The sequence below is a fragment of the Cyanistes caeruleus genome, chromosome 2 (assembly GCF_971803275.1).
Source record: "Cyanistes caeruleus chromosome 2, bCyaCae1.hap1.1, whole genome shotgun sequence".
Taxonomy (NCBI): Eukaryota; Metazoa; Chordata; class Aves; order Passeriformes; family Paridae; genus Cyanistes; species Cyanistes caeruleus.
The window spans coordinates 100,025,319-100,051,427 of NC_141702.1; the positions used below are offsets into that span (position 1 = coordinate 100,025,319).

The 26,109-nt window shown below is 39.8% G+C and overlaps 1 protein-coding gene and 1 long non-coding RNA gene across 49 annotated transcripts in view; one reads left to right on the forward strand and one right to left on the reverse strand.

Moving 5' to 3' along the window:
• The window catches only part of ESRRG (estrogen related receptor gamma), a 392,986-nt gene that overhangs the window by 143,025 nt on the left and 223,852 nt on the right, over positions 1-26,109 (reverse strand). The window contains exon 1 of one of the 48 annotated variants that reach the window (XM_086878681.1): positions 14,974-15,201. The exons of the other annotated variants lie outside the window; for them this stretch is intronic. Coding sequence (XP_086734807.1) covers positions 14,974-15,029 — 56 coding nt within the window. The 5' untranslated portion in view covers positions 15,030-15,201. Of the gene's footprint in view, positions 1-14,973; positions 15,202-26,109 lie in introns of those variants that run through there. 48 annotated transcript variants of the gene reach the window in all.
• Positions 15,370-24,545, forward strand: LOC147655037 (uncharacterized). The gene is made up of 2 exons (XR_015283724.1): positions 15,370-15,705; positions 22,547-24,545. It is a non-coding gene; the product is annotated as an uncharacterized LOC147655037 (long non-coding RNA).

A 26,109-nucleotide genomic window follows, 5' to 3' on the forward strand; every position in this document is an offset into this window, starting at 1 on the left:
CATGCAAACTGATATGAAACAGATTTTGGGACCAGCAATTTCTGGTGAACTATGTACTACCAGTTAGTTATAAAAAAGTATTTTCAGCTTTAGTAACCAGTTTACAACATCACAAGTCATGATTTCACTACTATGATATATGCTGTTTTCTCAGCAACAACAGATGAACAGAACTCTGAACATGCAGGAACACCCTCTTTAAAAATAAACCTCTGAGCCACCACCAGGTTGCCACAACAGTAACACACACATTATTGGAGTAGCAATCACAGAACCACACTTGGATTCAAAGTATGTATTATGCTGGTAAGCTTGTTTCACTACTGATAATGCATTAATACATCAGAAAAAATTAGGATTTCCCAAGCCTTCTGCTTTCATTATCAAAACTCACAGTGTTGAAACAATCATGTATATTCTTAGCATTGAAACTGTGCCCTTAATTCAGTGTGTGGGGAAAATGCAAAAAGAATGAACTCACTAATTTTATACGGTTTTAGGTATATTTTCACAGTGTAGGTATTAAAGCAATTGCTTTTAATGATGAATTTAAATCTACTAATTAATAAGGTAAAGTGACTACTCCAGTTATTTTAGAAAATAGATTAATTCCTTACTATTTTTTGCTCTCAAACAAACCTACTAAATTCTCTTCAGATTTAAGCTCTGAATCCAATCTTCCTGCTTGGGTAATGCTTGCCACTACCTTGTGAACAACAGGCATAAGCAAAGCTCTCATCCTATCCCAATGTTTCCCCTCAAAATCAGTCTTGTACCTCTCTAAAGAGGTGTACAGAGATGTCCTGAAGCAGAAGGATTGAAGTTGCAGAGATGTCTGTGAAGACATGATCTGGACCCTCAAAAGCAGCTATGGCTCATTAAAGCATTTCAGAACCAAAAAAAAAAAAAAAAAAATTAAAAAAAAGGCATGGGTAAATACATCTCTATAACCTGGCAACTTGCAAGCAATTAGGGTGATGAAAGGAGACTGAATGACTAAAAAAACTTCATTCTCTTCTATGAGAAAAGTAATTGTCAATCCCAATCCCATAAGTAAATCACAGGAAAGAAGAAATAATTATACTTAAATCAGACTTGATGGAAATACCATGAAGTTGATTTTCAAAAGGATCAGGTTTTCCTCAGAGCTCTGCAAACAGAACTGATGATTTTTCCTAAGGCTGAGTTTGCAGAACTTAAGAAAATGCTTACAAGTTCAGGAAAAATAAGCTGTGTTTTTTCTGGGTTAGTGTTTTGGTTTTGGAGGGGTTTGGAACTGAGAGTTTGAGGTATTTTTTATTTTGTTAGAGGTTTTTTTTCTGAGGTTTTTTTGGATTTGGGTTTGGTTTTTTTTTCTTTGTTTTGCTATTCTTTTGTTGTCTTCTTATTTTTCAAATGAAACTATGTTTATAGTGTAAATGCAGCTTCATAGATTCCAATCTCATCTCAAATCTGTTCCAGGAATCATGGGAAAGAGAAAAATACTTATAATACAGAGCATAAATGAAGGCAGATGTTGATGTTGAATGTAATGGATATAATAAATACATGGTTTTAACAGCTCCCAAATATGCAAACACAAAGGAATGGAAAAGCTGCCTTTTAAAAGGAAATGTGTACAGAAGAAAGAAGCAGATATTAAACCCTAAATTGCAAAGGTGTAATTTCAAAAAGACAGTAAAATCTACCTCCTCCTCTATGTCAATGACTAAAAAAGTTTAAACACTGACTGCTGACGTTCCATCCTCCCTTTCCTCCGCTTCAGTTTTGAAGCACTAAATTGGAACACCTTGACATTTACCTCTCTGCCTTTGCTTTAACAGTAACAGAGGTGCACTCTTAAAGGAGGAAAAGTGTCTTTAAAAATCTCAAATGCATAATAATTCTTGCACTTATTCCTTTGCAGCTGAGCAGAGCCATTTACATAGTCCACTAAACACGTGTTTAGTAAACACGACAAGAGTGCTTCTATCTTACTGCCCTTGTAAAACCAAGACAGGGGTTCTGTTTTTAGTGCACACTCTAGTTCAGCATTAATCCTGTTTTATGTTGTTCACACCTGCTGCTGACTAGCAGCCTGCTGATGGGTTGTGGTTTGTGCCGCTCCCAGACAATCCTCACCAGCTCCAACAAAAAACTAATCACTAAAGTAGAAGCAAAAACCCAACTGCTGTGCAAAAACTGTAAAAGACAAGAATAACCTGACATTCCTGCTTCCTTTTCCTTACTCCACTAATCCAACTGTTCAAATTTAAAACCAGTGTTTAAATGCACAGGCTAACATTTAGTCCTCATGCCTAGCTTTTCTAGGAGTTCTCCAGATAGGAAATCTTAGAGACAAATGTCATGGACACAACCTTTATAAATACATGCTGTGTAACTCACCTTTTCCTTTGTGCCTAATAAAATAATAGGCTTTGCTCTAACATCAGAAGTACTGAATGCTGATAATGCATCCTTTTGTGAACCTTTACATGAACAGGCTTTTGCAAAGCAAGAAAAAAAAATTTCCTTCCACATATTTTCACATGAAATTCAAGATATTACTGTTGTAGATATCAGGTTTTGTTTCTTAACACTAATCTACACACAAGCATTAAAAAAAAAATAAAAAGGGCATGCAGTCACACCTAAGGCTTCAATTGTACAAAAATTGGGATTGCTTTATCCAAGACAAAAATGTGATCTATGATTAAAGGAACAGGTCTGAAATTACATAGAGTTCATAGCCAAGGAGAACAAGAAACTCAATGGAAACAAACCAAATGAAAACAGAAATCTTTCGTTTGGTGAACACATGGAAGCAAAATAAGGAAGCACTGAGATCAGGGACAGAAATTGTGCACATTTACCAACTCAGAGACTCAGATGGAGGTACTGTTATCTACAACAAAGTTTTGCACTAGAAAAACTTTTTAAATGGAGGGCAGTACATGACACTTTCACACCCACCTTATGGTACTCTTTATATGACTAAAATAACATAAACTGACATGAGAATATTTGGAGAGCAAACTCTGTCTCCTTTATCCTGTTATGCCATCTTGGCCTACTTCTTTCTGCAAAGAGAAAAAGGCATTCTGTCCAAAAGCCAAGTTCCTATACCTCTTAAACACTATGCAAACCTTTTCATAAAATGTTGGTTGAAGGCCAGTCAAGGTAATTCTCCATCTATTAAAATTTATTTTGTATCCCACAGGCAAAGACACACAGGCTGAATGACTCTGTGATTTCCGAATTCTGCATAGGAACACCAAGGTGTTGCTGCATATATATATATAAAAAGGTGACATGCATCAAGCACACACACGTATTCCACATTACAGCTTTACACCCCAAATTCATCACCAGAAACAAACCAATATAAATCAATCTTTATGTAAATTCAGCATTTCAACCTTTCTTGCAATTCAGATGTAAAACCAAGAAAAAATGAGTCAGTCTTGCTTTGTCTTACCATCTCCATCTGAAGGATTTTAACCTCCTCTTTAGGAAAGCCAAGGCTGAAGACACGGGCATAATGCCAACACTGCTTTTAAGCTTACACAGAAAATATTATGGGGTAATCTTAGTACTTCCTGGTCACACTCCCTTAGGCTACTCTATACTGGTGCAAATGTCACATCCTGGCAGTGAGTCCTTGGACACAGGCTCCACTTCTTGATTGATTTATTTTAAAATACTACCAAATCATTCATTTTTTTAAAATCAATTATAGAGACTGATCCAAAACCTGCTAAAATGAATGGCACTCTTTCCATTTAGTCTTGAATCAGTCCACTTCAGTAGAAGTTAAAGATTTCTTCAAACAGATGCAAGCAAGACCTTTGCAGACTGTCCTCCTTACCTTGGAAAAATCTGTCCTAACTTACCTAACAATGGTACAAAAACCCCACATTAATTTTGTCAAACAGCTGCATCCGCAGTAATCCTGTCCCAGCAATTACCTAATGCACAAAAGTATTACACCTTTTTTAAAAAATTAAGGGGAAAATGAAAAAGAGTGGGGGATAAGGGGGAGACCTAGTCATCCATCAAGTGTACATCCAGGCCACTGCTCCTGAGAAATTTAATATATGCTAAAGAGATACAAAAAGACATAAAAAGCTTTCAGAAATAAAAGTGCTTCAGAAGCTAGATTTTAATATTGCCAAGTAGGGTTTTTGCCAGATTATAAAGTTGACTTAAATGCCAGGATACCAAATTTTAGAGGTGGCGGCAGCAGCTTACATATTGCCTGTATTAGTGGCTGAAGTGTACTGCTGATTCCAAAGAGAGACTACTATCATCTGTGGGAGAGAATAAATAAATAACTACATAAATAAATATTAAAATAAATAAATAAAATTGGCATTCTTTACCAACCTTGCTACCTGCTGCATTGAAGCACTCTGTTCAAGTGCAGACTCCAGAAAGAAGAAAAAAAAAAAAAATTAAGACTACTTTATTTTGATTATAGTGCTTTCCCCAGGCAGGAATTTTTATTTGTTAGAATCTTTAAACCATTACATTTCCAGTGGTGCATTTTTATATTTACAGTTGACATCTTCATAGAAGAATGAAACCTTTGAGCAACAGCTCTAAAGCATGAAGGTTGCCTGCAGTAAGTACTTAAATTATTTTACACCCAAATGGAGCCAGTTGTTTTTAGCTAAAATTTAATAAACCTTAAATCAGTGACCTTTCTTTTACTGAAAGCTTGCACTTGGGAAAGCTAACTTTCCTAAGAAACATACTTTGGCGAATAAATGCCAAACAAAGGGCTATTTAAATCTGAACATTGTCTCAATTTATAGCTTGTGAACATTCAGTTCCTAAATTCCTGACTGCTACCTAATGTACAGAACAGTGGAGCTTTAGCTTAATCACATATCATTGATTTCAAAGTGTCACAGGGATCTCATTGACAGTAATCAATAATAATCTAAAATCAATCAAATATACTCTTGCACTATCATTCTTCAAATTTGAATAACCCAGATAATTTAATTGTAGGCATGTGAAAGAACACAGAAATAAAATTTAAAAAGAGTACGAAGATACGAATCAGCAAACTTTGAGGAAATAATAGTGCATCTGAGCATGCTTTATGCCTGCTGGGGTAAGTTAATGATGAATCATACCTTGCCTTCCCAGCAAATACTCTGAGATACATTGTTTTTCAAACATGAAAATACACAGCAACTGAAGGCAGCGGACACACTAGTAAATGATCAAGCATTATTTTATGAACAGTTGTGTTACGTGCCAAATATTAAATGTGCTGCCAGTATATTACAAATTGCACAAGTATGTTACACTGTGAAGAACTGCACATTGTAAGTTAGCCACTGCACTTCACAAAGCAAGAAGGGATAAAATTGCTGCATTTCTGTACCAAAAGCATGAATAGAAGTAGCCACTTATCAAAAGAGCTGTTATTGTTGCCGAGGACTCCTCTCTCAACACATTCACCTGTAATTCTGTCAAGGTAATAAATCCTTCCATTCATTACAGCACACTCAAAAGCACCCTGCTATTTAATTTAAATGGAAAAAAGGCCCAAAGTGTCTAAAACATTTACTTTTGCTAATGTAAAAGTGCTGGCATTTTACTTCATTCCTGATAAGCCGGTGCCAATGGATGTGATTATTCTTTTCTTATTCAAAGCATATCAGTAGTTCAAAAGCACTCTCAATCTTATCAGGTGTATGAACAGCACAGTTACTGAAAACAGTTTGTACTGCTCCTCTCTCTTTCTGCCAGGCTATCAGATAAACCCAACTAACTAACTGTATTTACACACAATCAAACACAAGCTGTGTCTTCAGTACGCTGTAGCCTGTTTCTGGCATGTCACAGGTTTTCTGCTTGACATTAGTTGTAACTAAACCAGCAGCAGTGAATTAGCTCACAACAAAAATACAGTGACTCCATAGCGCTTAACACAAAAGGAACATGGGGAGAGAAAAAATGAGAAAAAATTTGTGAAGAATGATCACTTCCATCTCAATATTTCACAGATATTTATCTGGTACTACTCGGAAAAGAGCATGGAAGCAATATGTTTCAAATGCATTCAAAAGAGATCTAACATAGGCCTTACCAGTAGAAAAGAAATCATTTCTATTTGCTTTTTTGTTTATTCTGTTCTCCTGTCCTCTAAGAACTGTCTCTGATTCACAAAGGGTGAAAAAGTGAAAGAAATAAAGAAAGGAAAATGGTTAGTGTCTGAAGGCATTTACATACCTTTCTGGTTTTGTCTGGAACAGGGCAGTGATTTCTCATGATCCAGCCTTCACCTGGCACTAAAACACTCACCACAAAAACGAAGCAAGAAATCCCCCACTCTCCCGCAAACATGCCTCTCGGCAACTCTTCATTCAGTGTCTCAGATACAGAATTTTCACTGCTAACTACTGAGGAATAATAGCAGACCAACTACTTCAGAAGAGCCATGGCTTTGAGGATTTCACCTGCCATAGGAAATAGGCACAGCATCCCTTCATTCTCCTCAGGGTGACAGTGTATTCCTGGGATGGGTGCAGTATTTGAAGAGTTAAACATTAACCTGGCTGTGTGCTGGGTGCTCTCAGCTTGCTAAATGAAAACTTCTGGAGCGCCAGGAGAAATCCTGAGTTTCAGCTCTTTGATTAATTACAGCCTTCCTTGGAAGCTCCAGCCCCTGCGTGGAGGCTCCTTCCCACCGTCCCCTCCCAGTGACAGCCTTTCCCCGAGTGCCTCTGATGGAGCAGCAAAGGGCAGGCCCGCGCCACCACCTGAGCCCATCCCGCGCCTCTGCCTGGACTCCCTGCGCAGAACCAGCCATCCTCGAGATTTGTGGGAGAACAATGAGCCGAATTAAGCCAAGTGTGCAGCGCCGGGTAATGCGGCCGATTGTTGTTTCTCCATCTGTGACACCAGGGCCTGGTGATTGATGGGACAGGTGTCATTCATACCAATGTCAGCCTCCAGCGGCGGCTGCTCCGCGCCGCCCAGCACCAACTGGGCCCGAGCGGCTCCTGCCAGGCCAGGAGAGCGATGGATGGGGAGTCCCTGCATGTCACCTGGTTACAGGGAATCCCAGTGTCACCCCTTTAATGCTGAGGGGAACAGCTGGATGCAGACGTGGCATTTCGTGCCACTTCTCGTCTGTCCCACCATGGTGGTGGCCGCTATGAGAACACCGCCAGGGAATTCTTTCGCTGATGGGGAAGTGAATATAATTCAGTAGAGAAAAACTTGCATTCACAGATCATTAAACTACCTTGGAAAGAGGTGAAAAAAAAAAAATCCACTTTTTGATGTAAGAATTTTACTGTTCTTCAAAGATAATTTTTCTAGCAATATATGGGCATTTGCTTTGGAAATGCACTCTAAATCTATTTTAGATGGCAGGTGAGTTTTAACATTTTTTTTTAACTAGATGCTTTACCTATTTTTTTCCCTTTAAAGAGAAAAAATAATTGTGCAGGAGAAAGCATCACAGACTCGCTGAAATTAACCTGAAAACTATTTTAGCATTAATACTTGCCAATTAAGTATATAACAGTTCACCTAAAGCAATAAAATACCAACTTAAACATAAAGTGACACTGGCATTCATCCTTCACAAAGACAGAAATTAAATCCTACAGCCAATCTGAAGACAAAAAAAAAATTAAAAGTAAATAAAGAATACACAGAAAATTGCTTGATTATTTCTCATACATTTTCAGTATGTGGAAAACTGTACAAACTGCCAATAGTACTCTGCAATGATACATAACAGAGTATGATTTCAACTTTTTAGTTAACTACAGTTTTTACTAGATTTTCTTGTTCTGTACTTCCTTAAAAATATTCATATGTGACATTGAAAAAAGGGTCTCTTCCAAAAGCAGCTCTAGAAACAAACCCAGAAATAGAGGAAAAGAGCATCAATACCACAGGTAAGAACAGATTAATAAAAAGATCACCTCCTCCCCACCTATCCTGGCACCTTTATATGGGAAGGAATTTCAGAAATGCTTAGGAACAAGCTAGCAGTACATTTTAGATACAGCTTTTTCATTTCACTCACCAGCATCTCTACATCGACTGGACTTTAAATTGTTTCATATCTAGCTGGCTGGGGGGGGCGGGGGGTGGGGTGTGTGTATACACACAGCTAGCTTGAAATTTCTTAATTAGATTCTTAGGTTATTCAATATTTGTTTATTTTTTGTTTGTTTAGAGTTGGGGTTTTTTTTCTGAGGCCATTCTAAACAAGCAACAGCAACTCCACATCATCTTCTCATTCTAACTTGCCAAAGCCATCAATCTCTGATCACACCTATTAGAATCTCACTGTAGCCAACGTTACATTTTGCGACAGCTTGACCAGTTGTTTAAGGAAAGAGTGTGTGATGGAGCAAAGCTAAATCGACACATCTGTGATACTTCTGACACCCCTCAGCATGGCTAATATTAATTTGTTTTCTTTGGCTAGGTAAGTGCTGCCAAAACACATTACATATGGTATGTAGTTCCAATCAAAATGATGAAAAGGAGATGTGCAGAGTTTTTTTTTTCCACTTATAGCAACATGAAAACACACAGAGTGGTAAGAGACATCTATGCAAAGCTACAGAGTAATCACTTGAAAAAACTCTCATCACATTATCTTAAAGTTTGGTTTCAGAATACAACCTTTTAAGAGAACCTGCCCTCCCCCAAAAAGACAGCAACTCAAACCTGCAAAGACTTTTTACTCAGGAAAAGAGAATATAATTTTCATTGTATGATGAAAGGATATATTTAGACTAGTCTCGTGTGCATAGGGGTAACTAATCATATTTCAGCAGGTTATCATATAAATAAATGTGCACAATTCTGTACAAGGATATTATAAATGGCTTGATTAGACCAAGGACAAGAGCCTTCTATTTTGTACACCCCACTATACTAACTTACCACAGTATATGGCGATCCTCCTCCAATTTCATACTTAAGGTTCTGTATTAGTGTCACAGAATATTAAGTTTTGCGGGTTAGGGTTTTTTTTGTTGTTTGTTTTGCTTTGTGTTGTAAATAATTTTGATCTAAATAAGAAAACTTAATCTAGATGAAATGAAAATTCAGGATGGTGACCCACGGTACGAATAAGACATTCAGCGGTACAGAAAAACAGCATATGCATGTTTTATGCTCTGTAAAAGCACTTCTATCGCTCTAACTTTCAGTAGGCTGCTAATAGACATTTTTCTAGCAAATATAAGAAGCTGAAGTGAAAAAATAGATTTTATTTCAATTTTAAAAGAAACGGGTAATGATGCTCTGATTAAAAAGCTACACTACTTAAAAGAGGAAAATAATTGGAAATTAGATAAGATTCCCTTTGATGAAAACCTGCTACATTGAGGAACAGCAAAGAGAAAAGCCCTTCTTTGTTTGAAGGAAATACAAATAAATTGAAAAATATTACAAGCATTATGTAAACAAACCCAAGAGATTTAAAGCTTTTGTAACACAGAAAATACATAAATTGCTTCATAAGACACAAGTCAAAAGGCAATATCCTATAGAAGTTACTCTCCAAAGTGCTACTGATAAAGCAATACCAAGTCTTTTAAAGAATAATTAAGCAATACTATCTGAAATAGCAGTATACAATTCAGATTAATATTTTTCTTTAGTGTTTCATAGTATCTTTACTCCTGGACAACACAACCATAACAAAAGAGGAAAATAACCCCACAACCTTAGGACTTTTGGAGAGGACTAAGGACCATTAAAACCACATATGTATTTTACATTTTTGTCTGAGGAAATCATGATGTATATTAGCAATCATATGCAAGAAGCTTCACCCCCTAAAAATAATTATATTTCTAGATGTAAATATAACTGTATGTCCAAGGACATATTTAGCTAAAAAAAATTAATCTCTGTTTGATAGCCAAAACTTATAGAAATGTGCATAAATATTAGATGTCTCATTTACTTGAACGAGAAAAATTTTAGGAAAAAATACAGCATCTTTTAAAAACAAAACCGTGAGTACAATACAAAACCTGCTAGATTACATGGAGGTTCTGCTAAAAAATGAGATGTAAATACTTTACATTGCTGGCCAGCTCTCTTCTCATGGACAAGAAAAAACCCACATAAAACCACATAAAGGCAGCTGCTTTTTGACAAGCAACTGCACAGGGGGAAGTTATATAGCTCTGCATACATATATACTTACTGTGTATATGTCTGTGGCTAACACACAATAGATGTACATTGCCAAAGCTGCATAAGGAATACACTATACACCTGGAACACACACAGAAGCATGGATATAAACGTGTTTGAACACAAAACTTGCTGTGCACAGGCAGAAGATTTCACACAAAATGCAAGCACACAAAACAAAACCACATATGTACACGCTGCTACAGATACGACTGTGCACGTATGACTCCCTAAGTCAAGCCTAAAAGACGATACACTAAATGTAAAAGAACATGTAATAAGTGGAATGTCAAGCTACAGCGACTGTTGGTGTCATCCCTGCACTATCAAACATACATATGAGTATGATTGGAGACAGAGAGGCTAAATATTTCACTGTCAGAGCATGTCGAGAAATGCAATTCATTTCTCTCTCATGTGCTTTAGGACAATGACAATTTAATACAAGGCCAGTGGATGTAAAAGAGATAAAAACTGAACAAACTGGCCCAGCATAATCACAGATTTCCTCTAGAGAGCTCGGTGAGCGTGAGGCTCATATGCACTTGTAACGGATCAACATTTTATTGTTTCTTCCCTCCATGAATTTGCTGTGGAAAAAAATTCATAGCAAAGCTTGTCTTACAGACAGAGGCTACTTCAGGTTTCAATAGGAGCAAGAATTCCTTCCATATTTTTTTCCTACTTCTCCTATACATTTTATTTATTCTAAGACAAAAGGTAATTATTTTATATACTTTCTTAAAAGGTTAAATAAGCATTTTTTCAATTCCTACTTATACTTCCACAGAGATGCAAGCAGCCTCGCTGCAGGCCCAGGGTCAGTCCTTTAAAAACTGTTCTGTAAAATGAACAATCTTCTTATTTATGAATATATTCTATTTTTATAGCGTAATTTTTCTATTGTAACTTTGTAACATACAGAAATAGCAGCATAGCATGCGGACTGACATATCTGTGAGAATAGACATATCATACTTTTTAGCTACTCTAAGCAAAGTGGGCTTCAAGTATTGTTAAATATTATCATAGACAAGTTACCTTCTCTATTTGATGAATAGCACCATGTATTTGAAATTAATTGCAAAAGTAGGGTTGGCTAATGAGGTGGCCCTTATCTTTTCTCAGCAGTGCAAGCACAAGTATTTTTCTGCTGGCTCAATATTTTTTAAATGCCCAAAGTGCTATTAACTAAGTTGAAATCTGATTAAAATATGAATGCTAAAATATTCACAACGGCTAATGCAGCTACACACAAGAAAAGCTAAGAAAATTCTTATCTCTTTTCTTATCATTAAGCATGTGTTTCGAAAAATAATAATTAAATAAATTGTTCCCTACAGATTCTCACAGTTGTTTTGCTTCCCATTAGCATCTTTGAAAACAGTTTGTTAAGACAATAGTTATTCTTTATTATGGAACTATGGGGATGATGCCCTTCTACCTGCCTCAGTTTAAAAAGGAATTTCTAGGAAATGTTAAAGCTTAAGGTCTGTGAGAAAAAGGACAGTGATTCTTAGGAAAAAGCAGGAGGGGAAAAAAGTACAGAAAAAAATGATCAGCCATTCAAGAGAATTAATGGATATCCACAAGGGCTTTGCTAATAACATGGGTTAATTACCGCTGCAACGCACCAGGCTCAGTAAATAAAAGAGCACAACCATAAACACATTAAAATGAGCACCCATCACTAAAAGAGGGGTAAGCTCCAGTGAAGGAAAATCTGCCAGACAGGCATTTCAGCACAAACCCTTTATACTTTCTGTAGGACTCAAAAAAATTGCCAGCAGTGTAGCAGAACCAAAAAAGCAAAGCCCTACAACCGGAAACAGGGAAGGAAGAAGGGACCAAGGCCTGCCTGCTGCCCAAGGGGAGAGCCCTGGGAGAGAGAGCCCAGGAAGGGGCCATGTGTCCACCCAGGGCTGTGTGCCACCCCACACACTGGGTACCCACCGGAACACCAGCCTGGGGCTTTATTTCTCAGGAACAACTGCAACAAGCTGTCTAATAAGACAAACGGGCAAGGTTAAAGACCTTCAGAGCCTGGAGAAACCGTGGAGCGGAATCAAGTGCTCCTTCCCACTTCACAAAGAAGCGTTCTTCAGTCTGCCTCTTTCCTGCCTTTACAAACGAAAGACACTTGTAAAAAAATACTTCAGCAATTTGAGGCTATGCCAAAATATTTTAAGGAGTGAAACTGACATAAACGCTTTTATGTTTAGCACATAATCAGCCTGCGCACACGCAAACACACGTACATGTGAATAACACACACTCATATTCATCCATATACAAACACAACCCAGCCAGACTCACAGGGTGACTCCACACACCATTCCCACATTGCAACATGAGAATGGCTAAAAAAATATAAAATATGTACACCGATCATCACAGCACTGAAGTACTCACATGAAGTGACACCCACGTCCACTTTTTAAATGTTACAGCCATTCTACGCAACCTTTATTTCTTGCCACCTGCGTATTCTATCGGTTCTGTTGTAAGATGAATATCTATGCATGGGAACAGATGAATTCGTTTCACATTTAAACGCTGTTGCGTGTTTTTAAATGGAGAAACTGGGAAAGCAGCTACATGTTCGAATGAATGACACACAGTGAGCCACGAAACGCAAACATACATAGTGCACAGAAGCCTTCTGGAGTTACAAATATCCTCAATTTTCTACATTTGGCATTCAAAAACCATGTTTAAATTTACTAAACTACTCCTGTTCTCCTACCCCCCCTGCTTTTTTGGAGTGTTTCAATTGCCTTTCCTTCTTCCAACAGCTGTGACAACTGTTAAAACAGTCGGTAAAATTAAGTCCGCTCTATAATCCTTTAGTCAACGTTACATTTTAATCAGAGGTTGAAGGAGATTTCCTGTTATGAACGCAGTGATTCATTTAAAATTATTAAACTGACACATATGTCAAAATGAGCAGATATACTTATTGCATCTGTTCGCTTATTAACTATTAGTAATTATTAGTGCTATTGTTATTGCTGAAAGAGCAAAAAGCTAAGACTGCAGCTGGCTTTAAGTTATTGCATTCTTTAACAAGCTCTGCCTTAAAATCAAAGCATACCTAGTGATGGTCAGACAGATGTCCGTGCACTCCCAAAATGTACGGACAATTTTTAGCTCAAATCCTATCTACCCTCATTCATAAGAGCCGTAGAAACTCCTATTTGTATGTCCTTATGCTTACATGTGAATATGCATGTTACAGTATGTAGTCAAATCACAGCTCTTATGAACATTAATAACGTGTAAAATTCTGGTGTTTGTTAATTGAGATGGAGTAGCAGATATGTTTCTGAATGCTAGTTCTTCCTCTGTGTCCACTCAATCCCACATGCCTCCAGCCCTGCACTCAGACAATATATTAAGAGTGTTTTGAGACGACTTTTAATTGAGTCAGAGGAAGAAAAAAAATAGTTTGAATCTTGCACCAGAGCCAAAAAGACATGTGCCCCGATTTCATTTAAATGCATCTACTCTAAGAGGCTTATCTAAACTAATCATTCAAATTAGCTGTAAGAAGGTAAATTCAAGAAAGCTTCTTTTGGGGGGGGGGGGGGGGCGGGGAGGAGAGGGATGAAACATCCACAAAAAAAAACCCAAAGCAAACAAAAATACTCAACTTATCGTCTTTTTATGTATTTTATGAAAAAAAGTGTTAGTGTTAGTCAAAGCTGTGAAAACTGCATTCTTACATTACGAAGCTATCTTACAGTATATACAGTGCGCTGACATATAAGCCATAGCTGAGAGGGCACGGGTTATTTTCTTTTCTTTACCCCCAAAACACGACAGTGGGTTTTCCCCGCGTCCCCTTCCCAAACCGTATTCCTGCGAGCCAGGCTATTTGTTACTTCCCGTTTTACCTCCCTAGCATGCGATCACGGCAATTCACTTTTTATGCCTGACTTAATTACCACCAGCCATGCACTGTGCAGGCAGTAAGGACAGCTAGTGGGCATCTACCTATAGTACACTGTCACCTCCTGTGCAGCCTCTCCGCGACTGGGGCTGCCTGCCGGCCGGGGCTTCTCCTCGGCGCTCCTGTCACTCCCGGCCTAACACCGGGGCACAGCGGCGTCAGTGGCTCGACATGAAGAAAAATGAACCGGCCACAGCTCTCGTGATATACTAATATTTAATCCCGGCTGCGGGCTGAAATCAAGTTCAGGAGGCGCTCCTCAGCCCCAGACCGCCCGGCTCTGTTTGGGCGCCACGATTTCCGCCGGAGTCACTCCGCCAGGTAGCTGAGAAGTGCCAGCCAAGAACTGCGGCTCCTCAAAAAGTGTGTTCGGCTGCCTTTTGCAGGGAGCAGCAGGCGCGGGGAGGGACACGCCGTGCGGCGCGGACCTCGCCAAGTGCCCCCCACGCCGCCTCCCCGGCCGCTGACGCCGCGGGTCCGGAGCGGCGCCCCCCGGCAGGGCGCTCGCACCGCACCGGCGGCCGCCACCGCACCGGGCACAGCGCCGGCGGCCGCTCCCGTCGGCGCCCTCCCGCCCGCCGCCGCCGGGGAGCCGGCGCACCTGTCAGACGGCGAGCGCCGGGGCGGCCGCGGAGCCGAGCGCTCGCCCGCCGCCAGCAGCGCTCCCGCCGGGCGCCTCCCGCCCGGCCCCCCCCACGGCGCGCAGCGGCCGCGCAGCGCCCCGGGCCGGCTCCCGCCCGCGGCCGCGGCGCAGCGTTACCTGCAGCGGCGTCTTAGGCGCCTGTCATGTTTTGGGGCAGGCGGCGTGCGGCGGTGGGGTGGGGGCGGGGAGCGGTACCTACTCTTCCTCGTAGTGCAGGGAGAGCGGCTCCGGCAGGCAAAGTTCTACCGAATCCATGTGCGCCCGGCGACCATCCTCCGTGCGCCCCCGCGGTGAAAGCAAAGTTTCCGTGGCCGAGCGCCGCGCACTTGGCACGGGCGCGCTCCGGGCGCGGCGGCGGCGGCGGCGGCGGCGGGCGGGGACCAAAAGCTCGCCCGCGCGCCTAATCAAGGACTTAAAGCCCCGCGCGGAGCTCATGAATATGCAGCAGGGCTGTACATATGCATCCCCCGGCCCGGGGGGACGGCCGATTGGTGGGGCCGCGGCCAATCAGGCGCCAGGGGCGCCGGGGCGGCCCGGCGCGCGGGGCGCGCGGCAGGTAGAGGGTGGGGACGGGGGAGCGGCCTGAGGCGGCGGAGGCGGCCGGGGCAGAGCCGCGGACGTGCCCGCGCCGCCGGACCCACCGGCGGGGGCCGCCCGCTTCGCTTCCCTCTTTCCCTCCTTCCCCTCCCTTCTTGCCCGGCCTCAACTTCGGCAGGTACCTTGGCAGGCTCCCGGTTAAGGATTGCGCGCAAAGGTAGAGGATGAAGTTTGCGCCGCCGCCGCTGCCGGTCGTGGCGTTTCGCTGTGGTGGCAGCCGGGCTCGGCTCCCGGCGCGCTCTCCTGAACGCCGCTTCCCTAACCTTTGGAACTGCTCGGCGCCGGGGAAAAACAAATAATTATAACGCCAAGCGCAGCCTGCCGAAGCCTCTGGGTAACTCAACTTTTCATTGTCGTGCGAGTTGCTTTTGGGGGAAAAGGGAAGGGGGAGCGGGCTGGAATTTGGCTATGTATATATGATATTATACGTAAAAACATAAAAATTATACAGCTATCTAATATAGAGATATACAATTTCCTATTTAAAAATTAAAAGTTTCCTTTTCTACCGAGTTAAAAAAAAAAAAATAAAAAAGACATTCCTAACAAAACGAGCACTTAAATACAGTCCTTAACATAATGGGTGCAGCTGGGAGCGAATACAGGTATGCGTGTTCCTTTACAACATGGTGGGGGGGAGGTGTATTTATATATATATACATAAGGCATATGCCCCTGTGCGAGTATTGGGATGTTTAGATGTGTATATTTTGAAATGAGAAAGAAAAGATCCAGAACTGATCAATTTTCTCTGTTAGTGTGCAGGGATTAGAGTGGACCAACTCAGCTTGCCTCATTTTCATGAGATAAGGGCTGCACTGGAGTAGCTCTGCATTAGTAAATCTGGGAGGGTGCCTAGACCTCTACAGTGTTCGGGGCTTTGGGTTTTTTAAAGTAAGTTTTGTTGAACTAAAAGGGCAATAAACATATCCCTGTAGGCATGCCTCCATAAACATCACCAAGCCCGGTTCCAGCAAAACACTGCTTACAGCCAGCTCAGAGTTGTTCTCTGGCGTTTAAAAGATTCCTGATTAAACTTGTTCCAATACAAAGAACGTACGCAAATTTAGGGACACTGGGGACACGGTTTGCACTGAAATTCGTGCACATATCCTGTTTTGAAAATATCAGTAATGAAATGGGATGATTTTTCTTTTCTCAAAAGCTACCACCTTTACTTAATACAACTAAGGCACTATACATATTTTCCAGGTTCAAAACGTTTCTGTCCCTACCAGTGAAAACAGATGCAGGCTGTTTCTGTCTAGAAAAAAAAACAAACCGACACTGGGAGGACAATAATTTCTTAGAGTGCAGCTCTTATAAAATCTTTTGTGACTGGAGCCCTAACATGATGCAAATGGCAGCCTTTTAGATCAAAACAAATCAGTGCGAGTCCTCAGAATGCAGCAATACTGTTCACAAATGGAAAAAGAAATGCCCTCTCCAGATCTGTTTCACAGCATTTTGCCAAAACAAAAATACAGCAACAGAACCAAATTCCAACATATATAGGTTCAATAGACGTGTGTGTATGATTACAGCAGAGATTCCAGCGTTCTGTATTTAACCTTATGTGAAAACTGGGCCTGCTCCCTACAAACCTGGTATAAATACTTGCAATTTTAGGAATCAGAACTCACACAGCAAAACTACAGCTCAGACTACTGTATAAAAGCAGGTAGTAAAAGCTTAATTACCAGTAGCATTATGCTGTCTATATTGTTAAATGTGAACTCTGTAATTAAGATGTAAATTTGCTTGTGAGCAGTGAATTAAAAAGCTCTGAAATGTAGAGTAAAATTTAAGTACTCTGTAGAAACATCAGGGACAAAAAAAAAAAAAAATCAGTTTTTACCAAATTTTAAAACAGGAGGCATTAAATCATGTTACTCTGTTAGAACATCCTGTTTAGATAACAATTTGATAAATGTAGATTTTGGAATCAAATCAGAACTTGAATATGATGTCTTTATGTATAGTTATCTGTGTGACTATATAAACTCAAAATACAAGTCCTACAAACTGATTTATATGTGCACATGGGCAAAACATGCAAATACAAATATACCGTTTGTACTGAGTATCTCTGTGTATAGATCTCTAAGTATATGAGGGTATGTCTGTTTATAGATTTATACCCAAAATGTCTATTTTTCAATATTTTTTATTCCAAAACGAATCATTGCATGTATATGTCTTTTTCTTATATAAAAATCAGCCATAAATTATTCCCCATACATGTGTGATTTGATATGGTCACTTTTCTGTATTACATGCCTTGGAATACACCCTCCTGAAAATCTGACAGCTAATCCATTCTGAAACTTACCAAAGCACAGCTCAGCTTCATTCCTACTTTTGTTCATTATCTCCTAAGATTTTATATTCAGGGGGCTGAAACACGATGGTCTCCACTTCTGTCATGATCCGTCTTCCTGTAAGCCCTCGTTTTCACATTCCCATACTTTCCACTACCTTGTGAGCTTCTTGTCCCCCACCCTCCCTCTACACCCCCAAACAATGCGTTTTTCCTCTCCCCCTGTGAGCCATCACTAGTTTTCTATCAAGCATCTTTCATCCAAGCAAGCGGCTCTCTGCCTTGCCAGTGCTCCTCTTGGAGAACCAAAAATACTGTGCTGTACTTTGCATGTTGATAAACGAAACAGTTGGTTTCCTCCCCCAGGGACTGAAAGTGTCACCTCCACCAGACTGGGGCCTGGAATTCCAAATACATTCTTGAACTTGGGTTTCAGAGTTACAGATCAGTTTGGGGAAAGTGAAAAAAAAAATAAAAAAAGACGGTAAGAATTTGTGATAACAGTCACAAATAAACTGGAACTATCTGTAGCTTCATTTTAAGCTCTTTCGTAGAAATAAATAAAAGCAGTAGTAGCAGGAGGAAAAAGGCAATCCAGGTTTACTGAATTTTATCAGAGAATACACAATAAGAACATGCATGCAAACACACATCTGCAATAACTTACCAAAATGTACAGTGCAAAATCTTACCACAAGGAGTCTATACAAAACAGTGGTAATGGAATCAAGAGAGGGGAAGGAAAAAAATCATCAGAAGTGCCTGTACCAGTCAAGGGGCATTGCTGAGCAGCACCAACATTTCCGTGTCTCCCTGTGCAGCTAATTTTTCCTGTGTGCCAAACAGCAATCTTTAAGCATCCTCACATCTAAATGCTACAGACATTTCAAGGCATCAGAAGAGCCAGATTCTTAAAGCACAACCACCTCAAGGCAATTAAAGTGAGGTTCAGTGGCACTTCACAGAAACCTCACAGTGCATTGTGTCAAACGTGTACTTACCAAAAGGAGCAATAAGCTCAAGCCAGCAAGGAAGCAGCAAGATTATAAAAGTCTGGTAGCTGCCGAGGACTTATTTGGGAATAAGCATACTTTAGATAAAGATTTGCGATACACCATGGAGCCTTATTCAAAGTCCAGCTGGAAAATACCGTATTGTTAAGAGTTTGAAATAAATACTGAAGTGTCATCAAATATGTGATCTTCTCTTTATTCACGGTCACTCATTAAAGAAACACAACTCACATGTGATCTCACTCAATGCTACAATAAGATTAACATTAGAATAGTATTACCACTGTCTACTCCTCTTCTGTGCTTCTCATTGGAAGGCACTTGGTGCACCCCTGGATGTGCTGCTAATGAATTCAAAAAACTAATGCCTAAAATCTAAAACCTCCAAATTCTGCTCACCTGTTTGTACATAGTTGGACAAACGCTATCAAGTTATTACTTAAAAGCCATCTGCTACTTCAGTCTGTATTTAGCATTAATTACTCTTTGTTTTGATCTTTGGGGAAAAAGCTCACACAACAATCTCTGATGCTCCTTAGAACTTCCCAGCATATAAAAAAATGCCTCTGTGAAGTAGCAGCTATTGCCTTACCATGTTACTGAACTACATTCAATTTATATGGTCTCAAATAAATACTCCATATTTTCTCCTTGTTTTATTTTCAAGGGCATGGGTATAGGTATTTAAATGACTGCTTTCACTGGTACAGAATAGAATCTGTTCACATAAATGAATATTATTCTCTTGACGAAACACCTTTTCCAAAGCCTCAGATAAAATGAAAGGAAAAAAAAAACAACCACAAACCAAAACAACAACAAAAAAAAAACACGCAAAAAAACCACCAAAAACCAAAAAACACAGGAGGGAGCTGCACACACATTGCCTGTCACCTACCAAAAAAGGTCTCCTCCCTAAAGATAATTCAGGCTCACACTTCAATATGGGTCTCTCACTATTACCCCAAGCTCTTTTTTTAGTGTAAGTTTCTTCAGAGAAACTGAAGTACATTACTGTCTCAGACAGCCAAGGATAAGATGACTGAGGGAATTCAGTTGCTCTGTTTAATTAATACAGGATTATTTCACTTTCATTTTGTGAAGCTAATAATATGACTGGTGGAATGTCAGTAAAAATTAAATCATAAACTAGTGCAGTACCAAAGGGAAAACTTACTTTAGTTATGGAGTATTCCCAGCAGAAATCTTGAAAATCTTATACATATTTACACTGATAAAATACCACATGTACTTCATGGGATACTGCAAGCTTTCTACAATCCTTGTGGCATGTATTTACAGAGCAAGAGTTAACATTTTGAGATTATACATTAATAAATGAGTTGCAGTTGTATTGTTTCTTGAATGTTAAGCACCACATACTAAACGCAGGAACACGTTCAAGGTCAATGCCCTATTTTAGACCTTTTCAGCAGCTGTGATATTATGATAATCACATTTAAAATATTCCTATAGAAAGAGTAAATTAGCCCCTTTCTGAAGGGGTCTAGAAGGATTATTATGATAAACAACAAATCTGAAAGAGAACAAATTCAGATTTCTCATTTTGTTTGTTGTTTTTGTTTGGTTTTGGGGTTTTTTTCCAGCATTACAATAAATTGCTGTCTTTTACTGTGATGGTTTTTCTATCCAGGAATTTAAACAAAAAACAAATGTAGAACCCAACACTTTTTTCTGTGCTTACATTACCTTTTGGTGAGTTTTTTGGTGTTTTGTTTTTGGCTTTTTTTTTTTGAGGCCTCACCTATGTAAAAAATGCATTCCTTAAAATGCATTTATGCTTTCTATTAAAATCAAAACATTCCAGTTGACATCCCATTCTATCACCTATACTGCAGTGAAATGTAATATCCCACTAAACCAGAAGGGAAAGAAGAAAACTTAGCATCAGCAGCTATTCCTAAGCAAGATTAGGGGTTTAGCTCCATCTAATTGAGGGATGAGATGTGTCCCTCAATAGGTCTCTCCCCACTCCTCCACCTGCCCTTCTACCTGACCGCAAGCTCAAAGCGCTAAAAATAGAAGAAGAAGATAGAGCGTAAATATTTCCCCAGTGAAAACACCAATAATCTTTACTGTGAGCTGACATGAATTGCTTGTTACACTGCCCTAGGATATCATGGCTTGAAGCGAGAGCACAGACACGCACAGAGCCACCAACCACCCTCAAAGCTTTTGTGCCGCCTATTTGTGCATGTCCATGTCGCAGAGGCTCCTACGACATCTGACGTGGAGCTGGGACACCTGCTGTACAAAACGCGTCCTCCAGCCTGCCTGCCCCCACCCCCAACAGTCCCAGCCCATCTTCCATCACTCCTCTGCCTTTTTCTCCCCCTGATTCCCCTCCACTCCCTTCGCTCTGGCATTTTTATTATTAATGTTATTGTTATTATTACTGTCCAAGCATAAGCTGATCCACAGGGGAGCCTGTGTAATTTAACCCCTCAAGCACTAAATTCCTTCACATGTGCCAAAGACACAGGTTTGTTGTTGCCTCCAGCAATATCCCAGGAAGACGAGTGATGGCGGTGTCATATCATCACACAGCGACTTAATCTATTGCGACACCCAGGGAACGGGTAACTGAAGAGATTTACAGAACATGCTCTCTGCCTGAATACAAAATGTTATCCCCTTTACCAACAAACTCAAGTCACAAGAAACAAAGTGAAACAAATTTTGCCCTCTTATGCTTCATTGTTTCCATGACTGCTTTATTCAATCCTCCCCCCACGTTACTTGTCCCACTGTACATCTTCTAGCTATACAACACTTTTTTTCAACATTTTTGTTCTCCATCCTTTGTTCTTCATGTATTCTCTGATTAACAAACAGCTAGATCATATTGAACTGCCAAGTAACATAAGCCTTGGAAATCCATTCACTAGATGACTGGAACTATCACTTACGTCAGGGTTATCTCTACATGCTGTCTTTATGTCGTCCAACATCTAATGCATGCTTTTTAAGACAATGGATTAAAGGAGTTGCACTTTTTAAAGGTGGAAAGAACATTAAATTAAACACAGATTAGCTACAATAAATATCAACCTCAGGAAAACATCTATTTTTACTACTGAAAATCACAAACCTCCAGTCTATTTGTAAAGTAGTGACTTTCTACATGGTTGTCCTGTTATCCATAACTATTAAGGAACAATTCAATATAATAAAGCGGCCTATAACTATTCTCTCCAAGATCGAGGTGAGATTCTCTCTCTTCTAACATTTCACTGACCTAGGAAGCAAGAATTTGGCACAGAATTAATACTGGAGACAAATGAGACTAGTGAAATGTCCTCAGCTCAGGATAACCTGATTGTGCTGATGAAAAGAGCTTTCACCATGGGAAATTAACAGCTCTGAAACCACTGGTAACAAAGGCTGAGTTCAGATGCTCAAGAGTAAACAAATCCTTCCTCCCCATAAAGTAATAGCTACCCTTATCTCTAGACACCCAGATCTAAAATAGGTAGAGGCTTCCATGAAGCCTTCCACTGAACTCTGTCCCTATAGTAACAGAATTCTGATTTTTGTTTCAGTATGTATGCCTTTTTTAAAAGCCTGTGTCAGCTGATTGACTGAGCACTCAAAAATGTAAACTTTGTTTAGAGGCATAATTAGACTCCAGGTTGCATGATTTCATGGACACACTTGTGGGCACAGGAAGACATTAAGAACTCCTTGTACTCTTCCAACCATTAAGATGGAGAGACTTAAAAGAAGGGTTTATCATGGATATACAGCTTTCAGATGGTAACTGTGTGGTTCCAGGAGTTTGAAAGAAAAGTAGAATTCACCATTAATTGCTTTTCTCCCAGGTCCTTCAGCTCCAGCCCCCTGAAAGCCCAAGGCCTGATGTGTCAGCCTGCACTGAGATGCTGTTGACCACTGCTGTATTCCTTTCCCCTTAGTGGTGGGTAGGAGGTTTAGAACACCCACCAAGAAGATGACAGTGCACACCAACACAAGTGCAGCAATCCTGCTATCTCCGGTAGACTTGTACACTAACATTTAAGTGAACATTAACATCATTAATACAATACAGAAGAGTCATACTTTTAACAAAAATACCTGTGTTACATTACATTATTACAATGAAAAATATTAATTTTTTTTCTGTCTCTGTTAGTAAGTGTGTTCAAATGACAGCATATAATCATAATGACATCCTTCTGCAGCTGAAGCCTTCTATTATCAACTCTGTTTCTGTCCTATAGCAGTTTCACTTCTATTGACCAGACAGTTAGCCCTGTTCAATTATTCAATCTCAAATCAATAGATTTAGCTCCACGTATAATAGTTAAGGTGTAAACACTATGCACATACTCTTTCAGCTTAGTTAATTTACTTGCAAATCTGAATTTATATCTTTTTAAGAAACATGCAAACTTCAGTTTTCATATTAGGCTGTTTTTCCCTCCCACCAGCTCTGCCTGTTTCAGGTGTTACATTTCCAGAAATCGGGTTTAACTTGCCTACGACATAAATTTCTGTCTTTGACAGATAAAAAAGGAAAAGTAAGAATGATAATTATTTGATTCTGATTATGCTGAATAAAGCAATAAAATAGCAGTATGACTGAGTATGACTGAGCAGATCCAGTCAATATTTCGTTGCTAAAGCAGTCACTCAAGGTGTGAATTGATCCAGAAAATACAGCCTTTAGACTTACTGCACTTCTGACACTTTTATCACCAACAATTTGGTTCAATTACTGCAGATATGTGTCTGTGTGTGTGCCTATACCTACACAAACCACATGTAAATGTATTATATTATAGTCTCTTGGATACCTACATATCTTCACACACAAAAAATAGGCGGCAAGAAAGTAAGTTGAACCAACATATGTATACAGAAGGGAATGTTTACATTTTTAATTCTAGTTAGAAGCCACTTTATTAATTTTGTCCCTCCAAGCTTACAGAGCTTCCAGGTGACAGCCAGATTCTACATTCTCTTCTCAAACAAATGCATGTTGTCTTGAGCAGCACTTGCCCCACACTCAAAACTTTAGCGCTGCAGAACAGATTCCTGATTACCTACAATGCTTTAAACTATATAACAGATTCCTGATTACTTCATTCCTGAAAGTACATCTATTTTTGTGCATCGAGGAAACAGATCTAACACTAGTGCCATAATATGGTATCTGTACTGACCAGGTAACCCAGAATAATATGGTTATTATTTCAAACAATACTTCCTACTTCAAGTAGGAGTATAGTTCAAACAATACTACCTAATGAAATACTGATTTCCTGGGGAACACCCTTTCTGTTACCTGCCTTGAACCCTTCCAGGACTATGTCCAAAGCAGCTGCAGTTTATAAACTGGAGGATAATGCCAGGGAACTGTTACAGCAAGGAAATCTGAAGTGATTTCTGCATACAACCATTAAAATGTGACTGTTAAGAGACAGATAAGAATTTCTCTATTATTGTCAAGGAAACAATAGGCTTAAAATTTTGGAAAGGCTTTAAAACATAAAATATCAAAAGGAAAAGTTCCAACTCAGTCTTCCTACTGACCTGTTTATTCCAACTTCAGATTATCTGCTCCCAAGGTATTAGCTTCTCCAGTGTTATTAAAGGCCGTATCAGCATTCTTTAGCACTGTTTGCATTTAGTACACATATTTTCAGAATGCTAACAGACTTTTATTCAATAATGAATTTGGCAGAAAAACAAGAATCAGCTCTCTTTTAATGTTATTTTTCTAAATAAATTCTCTAAACCTGATTGAGTTAGATCCTTGAATCATGCTTTGGAAGAGGCAACTTGGAGTTTTTTAATAAAGTGAAGCACTTAAGCAAATCAGACTTTTATTCTTCATCCACTGAGAAGCCTCAGATTTAAGATGAAAGAGCCAGGCTGCCTTTCTCTCTCCTTATCCTGCAAGGTCCCTTCATTCTCCCCGTTTTCCCAGTAGATTTACTTGTGAATCTGGTGACAGCCACATTTGAAGTCCCGAGGTCTGACTCCTGACCTCAGTTATGTTAGCCCTTCCCTGCAGAAGAACTACCCCTTGGATCACTGACTTGCTATTATTCTGTGGTTAATAGACCTGAGCTGTGCAATATTTTTTTATCTGGCTACAGTCCTATCTCTAAATTCTCTATTTTGAATGAATACCGATTTTGTGACATGAAGTCTGCTATATAATGAAATGCAAACAATGAAAAGGCTAAATCAGTTTACAAAAAATCTATTTGTCAAACAGTGTGGAGATGCTCCCAATTTAGTCTGGGCAGTGCATGCAGCTCTTGATAAGGGAGTTAAAACCGAGCCGTTCCACTGCATAAAAATAAAAGCATCTGCAAGGGAGAGACATTTTCTTTAGGAGACTCTTCCCTAGAACCTATAGGTAATTATTAAAAAAAATAAAAAAATAAAAAAAAAAACCACCCCCCTTGGATTCTGCAGGAATTTTCCAACAGCCAGGAGCACTGTTAGAGGAGGTAACAGCAAACGCCTCCCCAGCGCAGTCCCCTTATGTCACATTTGCATTTCTATTCAGCTACACTGCCTGACAATGAAGCAAATGGGCCTGCCTTATCTGTACAATTCCGGACAACAGAGATTTCTAAGCCATACAAAGGAACGAGCTTAACATTCAGCACTCAACACCTCCTGGTGTCCCCCCCATCCCCCGCCCCCGGCCCTGGGGGGATGGCGGTCACACAAACACCTGGCCACGCCACAGCCTGACACCCTCGCATGGCATCCGAAAAGGAGCCGGGTAAGAGAATAACAATAAATTACAAGAAAAAGCGATCGAGACTTTTAAGGAGCTCGCCAGCCCCAAGGAAGAAAACAATCCCAACCCTCCAGATTTTCAGGCTTTGTTTGGAGCGTAAAGGAGTGTCCCTGGAATGTAAAAGTAGGTAATATCTAGTCAAGCATTTGTGACTCCCGCCGTCCCTTTTAGGCTAGTATTTAATACAGCAGATGAAACCTACAGAGCCTTTTATCAGGGAAATTTCATATCACCATAGTTTTCATTAGAAAACCTTTAGCAGCTAGGCTAACTAACTCATGCCATTTCATTGCACTACGAGGAAATTTCTGACTAATTCCTTCAAAATTAATATCGTCTGATTTAAAAGTTAGAAATGACACGAAAAACCTCCACAAGCTGAAACCTCCAGATCAAACTTATGTTATGACAGGGCTTAAGCCAGCTATAATACAGGCTAGGGCTTTAAACAGCAAGGAAAAAAATTACAGTGACACAGTTCTGTAGACACTTTGGCTTTACCATATATATATATATATATATATGCACATATATGTACTTACACATTATATCTATCTTCTTGGCCCTCTCTTGCTCTCAAATACTCAGGGTAACAAAACAGGCCTCAATCTCAAGTACAAG